The sequence below is a fragment of the Anas acuta genome, chromosome 7, assembly GCF_963932015.1.
Source record: "Anas acuta chromosome 7, bAnaAcu1.1, whole genome shotgun sequence".
Classification (NCBI taxonomy): domain Eukaryota; kingdom Metazoa; phylum Chordata; class Aves; order Anseriformes; family Anatidae; genus Anas; species Anas acuta.
In genome coordinates, this window is record NC_088985.1 from 4,960,076 (window position 1) to 4,978,203 (window position 18,128).

At 51.4% G+C, this 18,128-nt stretch overlaps 1 protein-coding gene across 1 annotated transcript in view; it reads right to left on the minus strand.

Moving 5' to 3' along the window:
• LOC137859600 (hexokinase-1) overlaps positions 1-16,419 on the minus strand; it is a 31,869-nt gene extending 15,450 nt beyond the window's left edge. The window contains exons 1-5 of the mRNA XM_068688851.1: positions 16,248-16,419; positions 11,526-11,688; positions 7,386-7,534; positions 2,807-2,926; positions 299-394 (exon numbers count right to left, since the gene is read on the minus strand). Of these exons, the coding sequence (XP_068544952.1) occupies positions 299-394; positions 2,807-2,926; positions 7,386-7,534; positions 11,526-11,688; positions 16,248-16,310 (591 nt within the window). The 5' untranslated portion in view covers positions 16,311-16,419. The remainder of the gene's footprint in view (positions 1-298; positions 395-2,806; positions 2,927-7,385; positions 7,535-11,525; positions 11,689-16,247) is intronic.
• Positions 16,420-18,128: the final 1,709 nt, after the last annotated feature.

Sequence of the window (18,128 nt, forward strand, 5' to 3'; positions counted from 1 at the left end):
AAGGGCAGCTTTTTCTCAGTGTCTGGAGGGTGATAAAATTGCTGAAGGTCGTGAGCACCAAACCAGAACGTAGTTTTGTGCTACGAGGAAAATCACAGCTCCCTCACAGCAACACTGCGACATCTCCACTTCCCCAGCAAACAACAAAACACCTCATATTCACACAAGAAAGCAGATTTGCACCATCATTCACATCCCATGCCCAAGCTGGCGATGTGAATGGTGCTCTCTGGCAAAGAACCAAAAGTTTGCTACGACAGAGTTTTTTAAAAAAATCAAGTAATAATGTACAATTTACCCCACGTTTCTTGATGGCCTTGTTAAGCAGCTTCACAACGTCTGCTCCCTCCACTCCGCTTGCTTTGAAGCGCTTCGTCCAGGTTATCAGAACACCCTGAGAAAAGTAGAGAGACATACTCAATACATTGCCACTATAAGACATATTTTTTTTTCTCCTTTAAAAACAAGATTTTGTACTCCAACATCATCCCCAGGTCTCTTTTCTTATGCATTTTACCAAAACAAATCTGAAGAGACCGAGTCCTTTATTCTAATTACAGTTAGCTGCAAGATGGGAAATGTTTTTCTTTCCTCTTCCTTGCTAGAAAACACTTTGTTTACATTTTGTATCTTCAGCCCACTCTTCTGCCTTCAGCTCCTTGATGTTTTTTCTTAGAAAAACATTTAATCCTGTTGGGCCACAGAAATCAGCTGCATTCATAAAAAGCTGACTGTGCAGGACTGGCTAAAGGGAAAGGATGTGATTTTTGTATGGCCATGGCTCGGCTGCGATGGGCATCCAGCTGCTGCACATTTGCTGCCTGGAGTCCCAGTTGCCCAGGCTTGTTTCACTGGGAGATAAATGCTTATGAGCTAACGAAAATGGAAATACTGCAAACATAACAAGGGTTAAAATGCTTAAATATGTATGTGGGTACCTGTGCTAAAAGCTAATGGCCAGGATTTGGTGTAAATTAACATCTAATGGGCTATGTACTTACAGAAAAGGTCGATATGCTAGGCTTAGGCAAAAAGTCTAAACATGAAAATAATTTCTATGCTGAAAGGATGAAGAGAAATAAAAATAAGGCAAGAGAACAAGATTTAAAAGTTAAATGAAGAAGAACCTAAGCAAAAAGTTGGTGTGATAGAGTACAAAAACCTGTCATACACCATGGCTCAAATAAAAAAGGAAACCCTGGTATTGAATTCCTTGTCTGCAAACTACCATTCATAAAGAACCTGGACATGGTTCCAATTCCAATGACGACATCTGATTTTTCCTATTCAGATGATGCCTAGCTCATTCAGAACACTCAGTAAATAAGTCAGTGATACTGAGATAAAGATAAGAGCATCAACAGCAGTCAAGAGAAAGGATGACTGGGATCAGCTGAGCTTTTCATACCCACCACATAATTCACACCTATCACAACAGGAGTCTGAGAAGCTAAAAAGCAGAGAAGCTGAAGCCTGTAGGCACAAGCAGCTGCTACCCAAATGTATGTTTGTCCATATATCAGCTTAAAAATCAACCACTTGTCCTGTGCGTGCTCACCCTCCAGGTCAGGAGGGTCCTTAGTCCCAGAGCTACCCGGAAAAAAATCTAGTCCACAGAACCCAGCAAACCATCAAGCTCCTAAATATCATGAAAACTCTTAGAAAACCTTCTTATCATAGGACACCCTTGCCTGCCTCTCTTTCCCTCTCCACTCTACCACCACTTTTCTCTGAGTCTCTTTGGGTGTCCCCAGCCCATCCATGTGCTCCCCCCCTGCCCCTGCACCACACGAGCTTTAGTTTATCCATTTTGTGCAGCAAAACAAGGGTAACCCAGCTTCACACCTGCATGCCCAGCACGGCTCTGCTGTGGTCAGGTAGCTTGAGCCTTACCACGCCCCAGGGCCAGACTGCAAAGCCACACCAAAATGAACTCACCTCTTCTGAACTAACACGGAAAAAGGCGCTTCTCTGCTCTGAACCACATTCAAACCCTGAGCTAATAAGTACCCTTGGCTTCAGCTCTCAGCATTACTCAAGATTTATGAAACGTAATAAAAACCATTGCCTCACCAGGCCCTGCTCAGCACACCACCTGGGAGCTGTTGCAGCAGGCTACCTAGAGCCCCGGCAGCCAGAAGAGCAGGTCACGCTTTAACAGCACAGCCTCTTAGGGCTCAGTGTGGGTTTAACTTCCCCGCATGAATTTGTGCCCCCATTGCCACAGCAATGTTGCACCAGCAGGCTGCTGAGTCACTGGTGCTGAAATGAGCAAAATAAAGGAAATACTGGGGCACCCTTCTCATGGGAGTCACATCGGTGGTTCCATACGATGCTGGTTATTTGCATGCCTTTTTAAAGCACGTTGCTTCCAGGTGTGCTATCCAATTCCTCTTTGCACTGAGCACATGCCTATTGGCACAGCTCAGCACCACTGATTGAGGAAAGCCCCAATATGGATCAGTGTCCACATTCGGGAAGTTCAGCAAAGTCTGAGCAAATGCTGCTGGACCAGGTCCTTCCCAGTTATGCTCCATGGAGAGGAGAAAAAGGCTGCATGGGAGCCAGGCAAAATTGTTGCTGTGTTTACACGGTAAGCCGTAATACCGGAGAGGTCACGCAGAGGCAGCACAAAACATCAGCTGGCGCTTTGTCATCTGTTAATCAGCTCTTTCAAACAGAAACGTAAATACAAACACCAAGCCTCACGGTGAAATGAGACCTGTCTGGGACGCTGCTTTCATAGCAGCGAGTTAATAACATGGTGGCTCTTCTGCGTAGTAAGAAAATCGTGAAATCTTCTTACCTCATCTAGCTTGGATTGTCGGCACGGGAAAGAGAACGTAAACCCAACGGGTAACTTCTTGTCTTTGATTTGTTGTTTCTCCATGAAGTCTCCCAGGCATTCAGCAACATGATCAAAAAGCTGTAAGAAAGGGAAGAGCATAAAACCATCACTAGAGTACGGTCTGGGGGAGAAAAGATTTCCAACTGCGTATGAAAACCATCTGGGATGGTGAGAAAGGGGAAGATATCTGCTCCAGGTTTTTAAAGAGATTTCAATGACAGAACTATGAAAATGCTCTCAGTCACTGTATGTTAACATCTTAATAATTAATAAATTATGAAATATGATGTCATTTTATGCAGCCAACTCTGAATTGCATCTTTTACATCCACATCAAAATGCTCTCCAGCCTGCCCTATCGCATGTACTTAACATTTTATGAGAACAAAAGACTCTCTTAACCTTTCAACAGCAGGAAGGACTATCTTAAAAGAACCTTTGGGGTCTGGTCCCATGTGAGGCTGAGCGCTTTTCCAGTGATGCACAGAAGATCGATATCCACTTCGCTCAAGCACTGCTGACACCAGAGAAGTCAGAAGTTGCAAGAGCCACCCAGAAGGACATCACCTCTCAAATCTCTTCCTAAAGCACACAGCAAACAAATGAAATGGAAACCTGGGGGACTTGTCTAAATGCTCTGAGAAACAACCCCAAATGGGAGCATTTTCTGCCTTACTGATGCCTGCAGGCAGCCAGTGCCAGGCTGCGGGTACCAATTCCCACCCAGCAGCCCCTCATGGCCCCATGGGACAGGCCAGGGAGCGCACGGCCCCAAAAGGGAGGGATGGCTTTCACACCAAGCTACGTGGGCAACCCTTCAGGAGGATTGCAACACTCAAAGCCAAAATCAAGCCTTGGCAATAAAAGCAACAAAAATACCCATCCATAGAACAAAAAGCCATATATGAACTGACCTGTACCCCAAACAGGTATCGAGCCTGCCAACAAGTCACCTCCTGCCCCAGAAGATAACTTCATATTTTGTTTGATTCTTTGCAAAAAATACATAATTACACAATATTTAAAAATAAAAATCTATCTGCAGTGTTGGCAGGCCAAGGCCATGAAACCTGCCCAGAAGATTGGGGATAATTGGAAGGGAGTACAGAAAGATATCTGTTGGTTGCAATTAGCCTTCGCAGCTTCATTAAGAATAATTTACGGTCTCAGAGATAGGGCAGAGCACTACAGACAATTACGAAAACGACGAGGAATATTTTGCTGTTTGAAGCAGGTCAAGAAGTGGTGTGTGTAACATTACAACTTAACACCTTTAACCAATTCCTACTCTGAGATCGGACTGAATTAAGCAAAAGCACGGTGGTTTCCCAGGGAAATGTTGCCAGTCCTTGTCCCGGGCACATCAAGGCCACTTCCCGGAGCACACACAGTGCAGCAGCACAGAAAGCAATGCACGCTGCACTGCTGCAACACTGTTTTCAGCTGTTCCAGCAATGGAGAGAGAAAAAGGAGTTACAAAAATAACTACAGCGAAGTAATAAAATACCACAATTTCTCAGGAGGAACACAAAAATAACAAGAGGATACGTCCCTATTATGTTTTCCATGCGAAAGTATCTTGCTGCATCGTGAACCTTATTAAACTCCCAGCTGCTACCAGGATTACGGATGATAACCAGGGGCCAACTGCAATCCCCTCGGGAATTTGGAGAGCAGGAAACAGCAACATTGACTGAGGACATTGCTGCACAATCCCTCCCTTACGCAACAAACCACAACCACACAGAGACAGGGCCTGTTTTCAGTTCCCTCAGCGATCCCAGATCGCTCACAACAGTCCATACACTTGCTGGCGTTTGCCTGTCAAAAACTCCCCTCCCCTGGTTAGCATCCAGCAAGCAGCACACAGCGACTCGTGCACGGGGAATGCCAGTTACCCATTAGCCACGTTCCTCGTGCTACGGTAGCTGGCTCTAGTCAGTAACGTCTGGGCTGGCTGTGCTACTGCTTCCAACGAAGCGTGGAAAAAAGGCGTTGCTCAAAAGGAGGGGAAAAAGAAAAAAGGAGAGAGGCATTTATTAACTTTGCTGCTGTCAAGTATAATACGTTTTTTCTGAGGAGCCTTAAGGAAGATGGGTATGTTCCTACGCCCACCTTAACACCCCAACCTCATAAACAGGGGACAGCAGAAGCACCATCATGAGGTCCTGCGGAAGACGTGAAGCAACACAACTGCCAGCCACCGAGCAATGCGGTACCGGCCCTCGCTGCTTCCCCTGGCCCTGGCCTCGCCTGCTCAGGTTGGGCTCCAAGAAGTTTCCACAGGGATGCACTGGGCTGGCAGCCAGCAGACTTTGGCAAGCAGCTGAAGATCGGAGCTGAGGCTCAGCCTCCTGAAAAGGGAAGACTTTAAGGAGCGAGGAGCTCACAGCTTCAGATGAGAGCAGCCGCAAATCCAAACCCTACCTCCAGCAGTGGCAGAACACACACAGAGCTGAAATCAAGCCTTGAGCACGCTCCCGTTTGCTGCGTTGACACAGAAGACAGGATTCCTGCAAGTTTTAGACCTGCTATTACACTGTGGAAGTCAATGAGAGTTTTGCCCTTGACTTTGACAGGGAACTGTCTCTGACCAGCAAAGGTGGCAGCCTGCACCTGACAGCTGGGGGAAAATCGAAGTGTGAAGGCAATGAAGTAGAAAATATCAAACTGAACTGTGCCATTGAGGCACGAGGCCATAAATCACAATCCCTTCAATAAGCTGATTACATATCAGGCTTTTAGAGTATAATTCAGTGAAGTTAATGACACAGCCTGCTGAAAAACATTAGTGGCCTACCCTGTGCAGGCAGTTCAGTCCAGTCCAAGTATTCCACTAATCTGGCTCAGAGATTTCGCAGTACCTCAGCCACAGGCATCAGTCATAAGCATCAAATCACCACCTGCCTGTGCTCCTCCTGGGCATCTGCCATGTTTTCCTGTGAAGTCTCTCATCGAGCGTTTTAGTCGAGGTTGCATATTGTCACAGGACGACTTCAAGCCTGGATACAGTTCTGATGACGGTCACCTCTTTTTTTCCCGTTAAATACTGGGAGCGACTGTCCACCAAGGCTTACTGGAAACCTTCCTTGCTTCCCTTCCCGTTCAAAAGCCATGACAAAAATTATCAGCCTGAGCTCCAGGCTGCTGGTTCCCGACAGCCAAATGGCCTTGGGATATTTAAAAATTAAAATACCAGCACAGCAACACCCGGGAAAGAATGCAGACCTGATGTCTCCTCTCCCAGCTTCTCCTTAGTGTCCTTATCACCTCTCCAGCAAGTCTCACCCTAAATCAGCCTGCCTGCACTGCCTGGGGCAGATTCTTGCCTCCTGGCTGTGCATGCAGCCCTGCTGCTTGTTGGCCTCCAGCCTCTGATCCCCCCTTCATGGAGGGGCAGCCCCAGGCTCCAAATTTGCCTCCTTGGCAGCCCACCTGACTTCTCTGCTTCCACCAGTAACAGGCAGCGTAGCTCAGCTCCCCTCCAAAATCTTTCCATGGGAAAGCTGCTGCACGGCCTGTCACAAAGCAATGATACTAGGAAAAATCTTTAGTAGAAAGGTATTTTATTGCTGCAGTTCAGATAGCCCAGCAATATTCCTTGCAAGCCACGATTGCCATCTCACACGCACCTTTACAAAGGTAGCAGCACTTACACACCATAAGGATGTTATGGCTACAGAAAATATATTAAGGACAGAAATGCTGCTTACTTTTTGTTATTATTATTCTTTTGAAACAAGCTTTAAGTTTTCTGCAAGCCTCTTGTTATACATTTAAATGGCATCCTATTCTAGTAAAAAGCGTAAAAACCGTGCTTTTTCCAACTATGAAATTACCTATTGTCTTACACTGACACGGAGACAAAACTACCCGTAAAACATTCACTGCAATCTGCTTCCTGATTATAAAAAGAAAACAAATTATTCCAACTAGCACAACTTGAAAACCATGTAAATGGATTCAAATATTTTCTACTCTTGGAACGTGGGGGACCAAGAAAAAAACAACAACAAAAAAAAGCTACATCATTTCTTCAGCAGAAATTAAGTTGAAGTTGTCCCCAAATATCTTATCAGCTTCCTGTAATGTTTCTAATGTACTTGTACCTTTCATGAATGCTGAGTGGCTCAGACTGCCAGGACAAATATTTGGTTGTCGGGATTTTCTGTCCCCCATCTAGTGTTAAAACCACAGGGCTGCTCTGGCTATCTGCTTACCAAGGCCAAGTTGTTTTCCTGCTCTCCGTTCCTACCTCCAGAAGGTTAATTTACTATAAAAGCCAGAATTCTTATTTCTAGGCCAGTTTTCTCCTAACCGAGGCAGAAGTGTCCCACACAGTGACAGCAGAGCTGCAGCACCCAAGAATGCCCTGTTACTTGTTTATCCTCAGCATTGACAAAGAGCTGTAGCAGGGTCCGTGCATGCTATAGGTGCAGCTTATAGGATGATAAGGTCAATCTTGTGCCCTTTTTCTAAAACGGCAGTGGGAAAGCAGCTGATCTTTCGAGAGAAGTCATAAGGAGGAGGCACTTACCCGTGTCCCGCTGCCGTGCATGATATCTTCAGGTGTGTTATAGATTTCGCTTTCCATTTGTACCGTCTGCTTCTTTTCGTGAGACACTTTCACCCGCAGAATGCGAAAGTAAGAACCACCAAGATCCAGAGCAATGAAATCTCCTTTCTCTACGTGGAAAACAAGACACAAGCGATTAAAATGTGCAGGCAACATAAATGTGTGGAAAAAAGAAATAAGCTCTAGTAAGTACAATGCACAGGCAAACACACGGTTCTTATAGCAAGTTCTCAGCTGCAGGGCATCCAGGTGAAGTCCTGCACCACTGAAGCAGATATTTGGAATTTGTTAGCCCTTGTAAGCTCCTGAATACATCCCCAGGAGCCAGGGAAAAAGTTAGGATACCCTCATCTCCCTCTGTAGTGGAAAGGAATTGGGATTTAAAAGGTCTGGAGCCAAATCCACTGTCCCCCCACTGTCACAGACTCCAAGGTGTAGTTCAGGTGACAGATGTGTGAGCCAGCTACCCGAGAACTGGCACTCTCAGTCCCCCTGGAGAGCAAGGCAAATAGATTTAAGCGAACCAGTTCTGCTATCTTGTCTTATCAAAGAGGGAGCAAACAAAGACAGCAATCACCGAAGTTTGTGAAAAGATAATTCTGAGGAAAGCAGTGCACACACCTTATCACACAGCCGTGTGCGTTCCGGCTGCAGTTAATCACTGAGGCTCTTTGCAAGCATTTGCCTCTGCACACAACATCCCCGGGCTCACCCAGAGGAAGGCTGAGCACAGGCACACAACACTTTCTCCTCCCAGTTCCCTCACTGACTGGCACTTTGCTGCAGTGCCAGAATCACTCCACACTGCAGGTGGGGTGAGCTGCAGCCCCTGCTTCCTGCGCCGCTGCTGCATGTTGCCAGTCCCACCCCGTAGCCCTCACTGGGCTCTTTTTCATTCCTGTTCCACCTTTAAACTATGACTACAGGAAGGCCATTCCCAGCATCATCAGTTTTCCATTTCTAACTAAATGCAATGTGGAGAAACCTAGCAGGTGGGAAGGCCAGTACCTGCTGACGTACCGTGTCACCTCAAACTTCAGCTCAGCTCCAGGAGCCTTCTGAGGCTACGCTGCCACCAACACATTGTGTATGCACCTTACCCAGAGGATTTCCAGATGCAGACTTGCCTCTGAGGTTGCTGTGCCCAATCTCAGGCCCAAACTCCCAAAGCCTGACTCAGTGACTGCTCCTCCTCATTGCCCCGTGCACCTCCAGGATCCCCATCCCACTCAGCACAGCTGGCGGGGGCATCCCTCGGGGCAGGACCTCGAATGGGAACAGCCAAAAGAGAAGCAAACACACTGCAAAAGGCTTCCTGCTTTTCCAGTGCTGCAGTGTAATACAGCAAACAAAGCACCACCGGGGGAGAAACGACAAAGAACAAGAGCCTGAATACAGAGAACCTGACAAAAAGACAGTGGGAGCCCACAGCTCCTACCAAGCCTTGTGATTTCACGATGCGGCCGTTCCTTCGTGCTGCTTAAGACAGGGGCAAACTCAGAGGTCCCAACATAAGATCACACAGAGCTTGTCTACCTGTTTCGGAGCTTTAAACACTGCTTAGCTCCAGTACAAATGTCCTGTCAAACATGTAGGCAGCCAAACTGCCTGACTGGAGCTTGCATAACGAATTCAGCTCCTCAGCCTTCACTGGGACAGGGCTGGAAGAAAAGCATTTAGCACAAGTACCTCATTAAGCCGAATACCTGAATACGCGTCGTCATCCTGGAGTGTCATTTGTCCAATGTAAACCATTACCTTCGATGAATAATGAAAAATCAACACTGGACCAGATGGCCCTTCTTCAAGCCTCCATGCCCCAGTAGCACTTCAAACAAAGAGTGCACTTCAGCAATACCTCCCTGGCAGGAAACTAACAGATTAGCCCGTCTGATTTCCAGCGCAGTCGGCTCATTACAAGGTAAAATTTAGCAAGGAGTTATCCTTCTGCATCAATAACAACGCCTTTGAACGCAGTGTAGAGCTTCCTATATGCAAAGGAACAGTTTTCTGTCCAAGTATTTCAGGAGCAGTATCTAATCTATACATTATAAGACAAAGACACAATCAAAGCTGCTGTAAATTAATTTAGGCAGATCCTTTGGAAGCGTTTTGAAATAGCTTCCAATATCGTTCAAGGCATTGTGGACAAAACCTCGTGGCTTTCATAGACTAAACCACTCTGAATGAAGCAAAAGGCCCTGCCAACAACAACATCAACACAGTCACAAAAAAATATGACTCAAAGGCTCCTTGTTAATGGAGTACACGAGCACAGACCCGAAACCAAACAACAGCATTTGTCTGAGCAGCCAGCTCTCAGAAGAACGATCGCACTCGAAGGGAAGGGCTTAAGAGATGGAAATCAGAGAGTGGCCAGAGAAAAGGATGGGGTTTCAGCCCTGGGTGTTTACAGACGGAGAGCTGAAGGCAGAAATTGTGGTCAGCCAGGAGCCACCCTGGGCACTGCAGCACAAACACATCCCGAGCCTGCCCGGAGCCTTTGGAGGCAGAGGGATGGGGACGGGGACGCTGCGCCTGCCCTGACGTGGCCAGCACGAGCAGGTGAGTCAGGGAAAGCGATGCCATGACACCGCCCACAGCAAATATTCCTCCTCGGTGTGGTCAGAACGTGCCTTTCCCAGGAAAACAACGCAATGCTTCTGCTTGTCCTTCAACAGCTAGCCAGGGAGACGCTCGCAACCTGCGTACACAGACAACAAGCCAGGCACACAGAGATCATCTGGGGCAAACCACTGCCTTGCTCTAACTCCATGCTACAAACACAGAGAGCCTTAGAAAGCGATCTCTCACACCGCTCCTGGCCAAGCACACATCTCTTTTCCTTGTGCCATATCTCCAAATCTCCCCAGTTTGTACCACAGAACATCCTGCAAAATTATGCGACTCACTGCAAGCAGCTCTGATTTTCAACCCCGCAACACCTGAGGGACCTGGGGACAGGTTTGTACTCAGCTGAACTCAAGCATGTGGGAAGGAAAACCGTGGATTTCAGAAAAAAAGGTTGGGATTTCCCACAAAAGCCACCTGACAGCACTTGCACAAGGTCACCTCACCTGCAGTCCCGTAGAGAAAGCCCTGCCTGTGACCCAGCGGTGTGCAGCCGCGAAATGGTTGCCTTTCTCAGCAGACTGCAGGTTTCAACACATTTCAACACAACAGCCAGCAGCGCTCATTGAAGGGAAACACAGGGTTCAAGCTTGTTCTCCCTTTAGGCAGACAATAGCGTTTCTATTAAAAAGCATAAGGTGGCAGAAAGCAACAGCAAAGCAGAACTATCGGAGATTTCCACCTGCCAGACAGCTCCAACTACTGCAGGCTTCTCTTTCCTTCACCCACTCGCTTCTTGATCTTAACTCAAAAAAGCCTCAAAACATGCAAGAACTGTTCAGCAGCTGAAACTGTGTAATTGCTGCACGCGGGAACTTAATTTGTGGAGCCACCAAAATACAGTTAACTAACTCATGCTACAGCAGATGGAAACCCAGTGTTAACACTAAATAATAAGCGTTTAGAAAAATATTTATATACTCTATAGAGAGCTTTGGTTTGTTTGCTTGTTCGTTTTTACAAATACTAAAATAAATACTAGGTGTAATCTGAGGCTCAAATACCAATACAACATCTTTTTGGTTTCTGATAGCTCAGCAAGTATGGGTTCGTACTTCCACTGGAAAAAATAAGTAGGAAAAGAGAGGTTGAGTCAAGCAGCAAATGACTAAAAGCCGCTATATTTGCTAGGACTAAATCACATGAACATGAGCTGCATAAATCAGAAATCTTATGCAAAGTACTGATTCTTGGCAGACCAATCCCTGTGGAAGTGTTACCTATCTACTGTTGGTGGGGGGACTGACAGGAACGGTTCTTCTGCTGCCACCAAAGAGAGTCTGACACAGGAACCACAAAATCCTACAGTTTCTGTGGGAACAACACTGAGCACAGAGGGGAGGTTATTTCCAAAATGCTGTCTGGGCTCACCAGGGAGCAAATTGCTCTAGTTCTCAGTAGTGCTTTGGTGTATTTCTAACAGGTTTTTCCACCATACTTTATAGGGAAAACAATTTCTCAGCCCCTTACCTGAGCCGTCAGGGATGGACCTCACGAAGGTGGGAAGCATTTTCACCGTGGCCGTGGGGTTGAAGTCTCGGGAGAGGCCGTTCTTCATCTCCCTCCTGAAGCGAGCCATAATGTCGATCAGCGTTTCGTCGGAGAGCCGCATGGCGTAAAGGTATTTATCAATCTGGGGAGAAGGACAAACACCACAACAGGGTGAAAGGCTACCCCGAGGTGCCCAAGCAGAGCCATCCCACCCTTTAATTACAAGAACAATGTACTGTCCCTGCTTGGCCATGGGGCTCTGCCCAAGCCAGCAACCCAGCTGAGCGCTTCGTGCCTTGTCTTTTGATATAAAATCAAGGAAAAGGTACAAGTGTTATGACTTACGTGGCCCATAAGTCCATCCTGCTGCCTTTCAAGGCAAGGCCCAGTCCTCCATCACTCTGCCTTCTCCTTTCCCCAAGAAAAGCTCACCCACAGCCTCACACTTTGTCTCCAGCCCTCCTCCCACTCATCTCTCCTGGCTCTCTGCGAGCTGAGAAGCTGAAGAATACACCTCTTTTTGCACCTTGTCCGAGCTGGGGGCATCGCCACAATCCCCAGAGGTGCCTTGTAGTGAAACCTTTCATCATGAAGGGCTCGCCACAGCGGTTCCAGCACTGTGCTGCCAGCTGAGCCCCCATTTCTGTGTACCAGGCCGTTTTCCCTGTCCTGCCCCAAAGCAATCACAGCCAGAGGCTCAGCAGAGACAGAACGGCACTGTGGGCAGGTGGCGTCTGCCTCCTCCACGCACAACATCAAATTACAAGGTGTTGACTTCGCCCTCGTGGTTTCCCAGGAAGGAAGTTTATCTCCCTGGATAAAGGAGACGGCTCCAGTTTTGCAGTAATAATACTTTCCATAGTATTACGCCCATCTTTATCATCAGGAAGAGCAAGAGATGCTTTGATGGCTCGGAAACACAACTTGGCCTTGCGGGGTTCTTGCTAAACGCACGTCCCACCCCTTTCATCTCAGCTGCCAGCCCGTTCTTGCCTGGTCTCATTATCTGCCTTGGAAATTTGGTTCCGCAAACAGTTCAGACCGAAGCCACACCTTTGGGATCACTTTGTGCTTGCAGCTCAGTGGGATCAAGAAAATAAAACCCTGCCCATGTCCTCCGTCCCCAGCAAAACTGGAAGAGCCACCTCATGTTAATGGCCTCGTGGGCCATTCCTGCGCTGAGGTTGGAAGCCTGGAGAGCGCTCACCTCCCCCCTGCCACCGCACCCGAACACGGCCGGGCATCAATAAAACTCCCCTCGTAAAACCCGTGCACGCAAACGCCCCGTACAGCTGGGACTTTGAGATGGGGAGCGACGAATAATGCCACGGGTGAGCGGGACACACACGATCCAGATGCAATCAGACCCTAAAGTTCCCATAAAAGCAGCTCCCCGGGAAGCGGTGCCGCACGTAGCCGAGGTGCCGATAGCTGATAGCCTATCTCCCCGCGCCAGGCGCCCTCACACCGTGACCAAGCACTTCCACAGCCAGGCAGGAGGCGGGCATGGACGGCACCATGGGCTCCCCGGCCTCATCCTGACCCATGGGGACAGCATCCCGGGGTCGCGGCCATGTCCCATGCCACCCAGCTGGGCCGACAGCCCCGGCACGGCCCCACAGTGGAGGCAGAGCCTGGCTCGGCTCCGCCGCAAGCCCTGCCGGAGCTTTTTTTAGCCGCGGCGGCTGAGCAGTGATGTCAGAGCCTGAGGTTGTTCCCTTTTAAAGCAGGGGGGGCTGTTAAGGCTGGCGGCAGCCCACGCCGCCACTCAGGGCCCTGCTCACACAAATCCAGGCCTGAAGGGCTCAGCCCCACCAAAAGCCCTGGTGCGGGCACAGATTTGGGGCTTTGTGCCCTCGGGACCAGCCGAGCCCACGCTCCCCAAATCTGCAGCAAGGGGAAATGGGAGGGAGGGCCCTTTGCCCTCCTGTGCAAACACAGCCCATTGGAAAGCTGATCTCGGCCTTATCCCCAGGGAAGCGGCAGGGACAGAGGCATGCGGGCGGACCCGCAGCCCTGAAGGAGCCGGGTGCCAGCCCTCCCCTGGGGCTGGCGGAAAGCAGGAGCGATTTTGGGCAGGCTGTGTGGGCAAGGAGCAGAAAAGGCTCCTTTCTTTAGCTGCCACCTCAGAAGAGCATCGTCCCAGCGTGCTGCCGCAGGAGCCCTCCAAGTGCTCCATCACTTTTTCCTTTTCCTTTTTTTTTTTTTTAAAGCAGACAGAATTTGCAAACCAGTTTTTAAAAATAGGATCTCGCAATCCAAACCACACGCGCCTAAGTTTTCCCGGTCACATACAAGAAAGGCTCTTTGTACGTGGGGAGAAGGACTTTTTGGAATCCCAAAATCGCAGGAGCCTCCGCGGGACGCTGGGAACGCTGCTGAGTGCGGAGCGAAACGCGCAGCCCTCGCGGCCCTTCCTCAGACACGTGCCTAATTCCTGGGACGCTGACTGCAGGCGGTGGTATCCAAGAGCAGGGCACTCCCATCACAACCCCAGAAATCATTAGCACCTACTCTCCCGACAGCTTTGCACGAGCACCCTTCCCTGTGTGAACAGTTTTGTGCAGAGCTGGTTGTGCTCCGCATCAGGAATATTCACCAGGAGCTGAAGCGTGTTGAAACAAGTCGTTTAGGCACCCTGAAACTGCTCGTGCTCGCTTACCATTTATCAGATTGGTTCCTAAAAAGCCTCTGTAGGGGCAGGTCATGTTTCGGGGGGTTTAATACCAATTCGTTCATTTCACACCTCGCTCCATCGCCTTCTTTTCAAGGTTAATGATTAAAGCGTGGCTCCTGATTGCAGGACTCTCTGTGTTTTCCTTCCCTCACCAGGCAGCACGACAGAAAGGTTTTGTTCCCCTGGCAGGCGGACAGAAAGCAGGCAACACCTAGAGGCTCCCTTCCCCAGCGCCAGCCGCTGCAGGTCCAAACCTGCTGGGGCCAACAGGAGCTCGCTCCGCGGGCACTTTCACAGCAGCTCTGCTGCTCCTGGGCCAGCAGCACAGGCACCAGGGACACCCCTGTAACAAATCCATCCCCGAATTCACCTGCTGGGCACTCGTAACCCTCTCTCGTCCCTCCCACGCCCCGCAGAGGCATGCTCAAGGTGACCTGCCGCCCGCACCGGGGAGGCTGAGCACGTCAAAACCCCAGGAGCGAGGCCGAGCCCCGCGGGACCAACGCCTGGAGCTGCAGCCCCCGGCCGGCTGCGAGCACGCAGCAGCAGAAGGCGAGCGCTGCTCTTCCGGCAGCAGAGAGCAGAGGGAGGGACCTGCAGCGGAGCCCCGCACGCACGTACTCCGGCGAGCCGAGACGGGGCCAAATCCCACAAGCAGCACGCTGAGATGGAGCCCAAAGGGCCTCGCGGGGTGGCAGGGCAGCCAAGTGAGGGGGATCGGTCTCTGCTCGGAGAGGAGACAGACAGGAAAAGCTGCCTCACGTCCTCCAACGCCAGCAGCCTGCTTTTCTTTAATTGGGTTTTATTTCGCTCTCCCCACAAAACCAGAGGGCTCTATCAGAAGGCTTCCCTTGCCACCAGACAATAGCGGCCTGGTGGTGCCAAGGCGGCCCGCAATACACAACCCCAGGAGCACCACTGAGTGCCCCCCGTGCCCGCAGCCCCCCGATTCTCCCCCTCGCCGCCTTTCTGCTGCTCCTCGGGCAGCGTGCAACCTTACGCTTATCTCGGCTTGCTAAATATAACAGGCACAGCGAGACGCCCAAGGCCTTACCCAGGCACGCACGCCTGGCGCGGGCACGGTGCGGCCAAATCCCCCAGGAACAGGAAAAAAAGGGGCTGGGGGAAAGGCCAAGCCGCTGCGTGGGGGCAGGAGAGGCAGGGAGCTGCCTCGCGAGAGCTGCTGGGTGGAAAGGCAGACCAAATCCACCGAAGGAGATGGGGAAGGCAGGGGGTGCAGCTTCAGGTTTTATCCAGGGGGTGCGGGTGGGCTCTGCAGCAGCCTGGGGTGTAGGAGAGGTGTAGGACAGGGCCCCCCGGGGCCTGGTGCTGTCTGTGGGGTGGGAGGCACAGCACGGCCCTGCTGGAGCGTCCTCCCAGGGATGCTTCCTTCGGTGGGTGCTCGCCGCGCACGTAGCAGCGCCGGAGGAGGTGGCGAGGGGAAGCCTCGGCTTCGTGACGTCAGCCCGGCCCCAGTGCGGGGCTGGGGGATATTTGCAATCATTTTCCCCCTTCGCATCCCCAGCCCCAGGGTCTCGGCTCCCTGCAGCCCCGCTGGGCCCTGCAGTGCCGTTTTCCTTCACCCCACGCTCCGCACCCGCTGCCCTGGTGGTGCTGGAGGCAGCCCCATAGGGCTAAAGGCAGCCCGCAAACACCCCCAGGAACACTTTCCCCTGCTCATCGCTCCCCAAAAATTCGGGGTGGCTGTGACACACAACCCAAGAGCCAGCTGCAGGCCATCGCCTTATCCCCATCACCCCACACAGGAGCCATGGATGCCAGGGGGAGGAAGGGACATCCTCCATCATCATCATCATCATCATCATCCTCGCTGCCATCCCCATCGCCCCGCATCCCCCGGGGGGGCTGTGGGCAGGATTTATTCCCTCTTCTCCCCCTGCGGGGTCGCTATGGGGACGCGCAAAGCGACGCCGGCAGCGAAATCGTTGATTTAAAAAAAAAAAAAAAAAAGAAATAAAATAAACGGACTTCGGGCCGGGGCGGGGGGGGGATCTCGGCCTCACCTTCTTGACCTGATCCTCCTTGAGCTCGGTGAAGTAGTAGGCCAGCAGCTGGGCGGCGATCATCCTGCCGGCTGCACGGGCGGCTCCGCGCACGCAGCGATGCGGAGCCCGGGGATGGCCGCGCCGCCAGCCCAGCGCCTCCCCTTCCTCCCCTCCCTCCTCCTCCTCCTCCTCCTCCTGCTCCTCGGCCTCCTCCGGCCCCGCCCGCAGCCCCCGCGGCGAGGAAGAGGAGGAGGAGGAGGAGGAAGGAGGAGGGCGATCCGCCGCCCTAGCCAGCTTTTCACAGCAAGCCCCCGGACACCCAGTGCCCGCTGCTCGTTCAGCTCTAGTGGGGAAAGGGAAAAGCAAAATAGATTTATTTATTTCTAAATGCTGAGCTAAAGCTGCTTTCAGAAGCAGCCTCTGCGCCCAGAAACCTTTGGGAAAAGAGCAGCACTGACCCAGACATCGTCCTCTGCCCCATGTGTGGGATCACGGGCAGGGCACCCCGAGCATCCCCTCGCCACGAGCCGTGGGACCAGAGCGAGCGGGGCACAGCCTGGGGGTGCTGGGAGCCCCCCAGGGGGTCCCCAGGGGAAGGAGAATCTCTTGGGCTGCAGTGCTCAGAGGGCTGCCACCTCCCTGCCTCCTCCACCAGCGAAACCCCTGCTTCTAGGTCGCTGCTGGCCGGGACGTGCCGCTGTTGAGTGCGTTCCCTGGTGTTTTCCCACCCCTGCAAAGCCTCCGAGGGCCCGTGCAGCGATGCGATGCCCCCCTGGAAGCTGAAGGATGGACGTGAGCTGACACCGAGGTGATGTGTGCCAGCAGCCCACAGGGCTCTCCCCCACGCCCTGTCCTTCCACGGGGCTGGGAGCGCACACCCATGCAAACGGCGGTGATGCTGGAGGCTTGATTTGCATGGGAATTGGCTGCCAAAGTCCAAGTGATTCAGAAGCTGTTCCCTGCCTTTCCGGCTTCCTTTTCAAGGCTGCTTGAATTCAGTGGTTGCGCTGGCAAAACTCACGAGCTCCTTTGGCAGACACGTCCTCCTTCACGCTGCCCTGCTCAGCGCAGGCAGGCCGGAGAGGATTTCCAGAGCCGTGGAGCTGGGCAGCGTCACGCCAAGCACCTCCTGCAGCATCCCCCTTGCACGGGCTGACCGAGCTCCCGCTCGGGTGTACTTCACCTTTCAGCCACTCTCCTCCTCGTCTGCCGGTTAGAAATTATCTTTAATTCCCGGCCCAGGCTTGCTCCTGTTTTCAATCCATCTGTCATCTGCTCACCCTTGCCTTTCAGCTGAAGTTGCTCCCCTACCTCCCTGCTGCTCACTTGCTATAAATACCCGGGAAGGTAACCGTACACCTCCCGGCTTTTCCTGCAGTAAGTACGACAGAGCTAGCTCTTTTTTCAGCTCCTTTCCCAGAAGACGACCAAGCTGGATTAGCAGCCCTTTTCCACACGCTCTCCAGCCTGAATCCGTCTCTACCAAAAGTGGCAGCTAAAGGCAGGGAAATTGTTCAAGAAAGGGCCCAAACACCCGTGCTGACAGGCACAGTTCTCCAACTGGAAATACACCAACCCCTGCCCATTCAGGAGCACAAAACCTGGGGCTGCCGAGGTTAACTGGGCCACGAAGACTGCCCTGTGCCATCAGCCCTGCTCCCAGGAGACAGCACATCCTTCATCCCCTGCTTACAGCCCGGCGGGGCCGGCAGCTTGCTGGCTGCCAGATGGCCTCACCAAAAAGCTGCCCTGCAGCAGCCCAGGTCGAAATTCACAAACAAGAAATCATTTTGTGCACGTGTGCCTTTCCATCTGCCTTTTGCTCCTGTCTGAGGGCAGCCTGGCAGCGCTTGGTTCCTGCAGGCTTTCCATTCGTGGTGCTGCCTCGGCTCGAGGTGT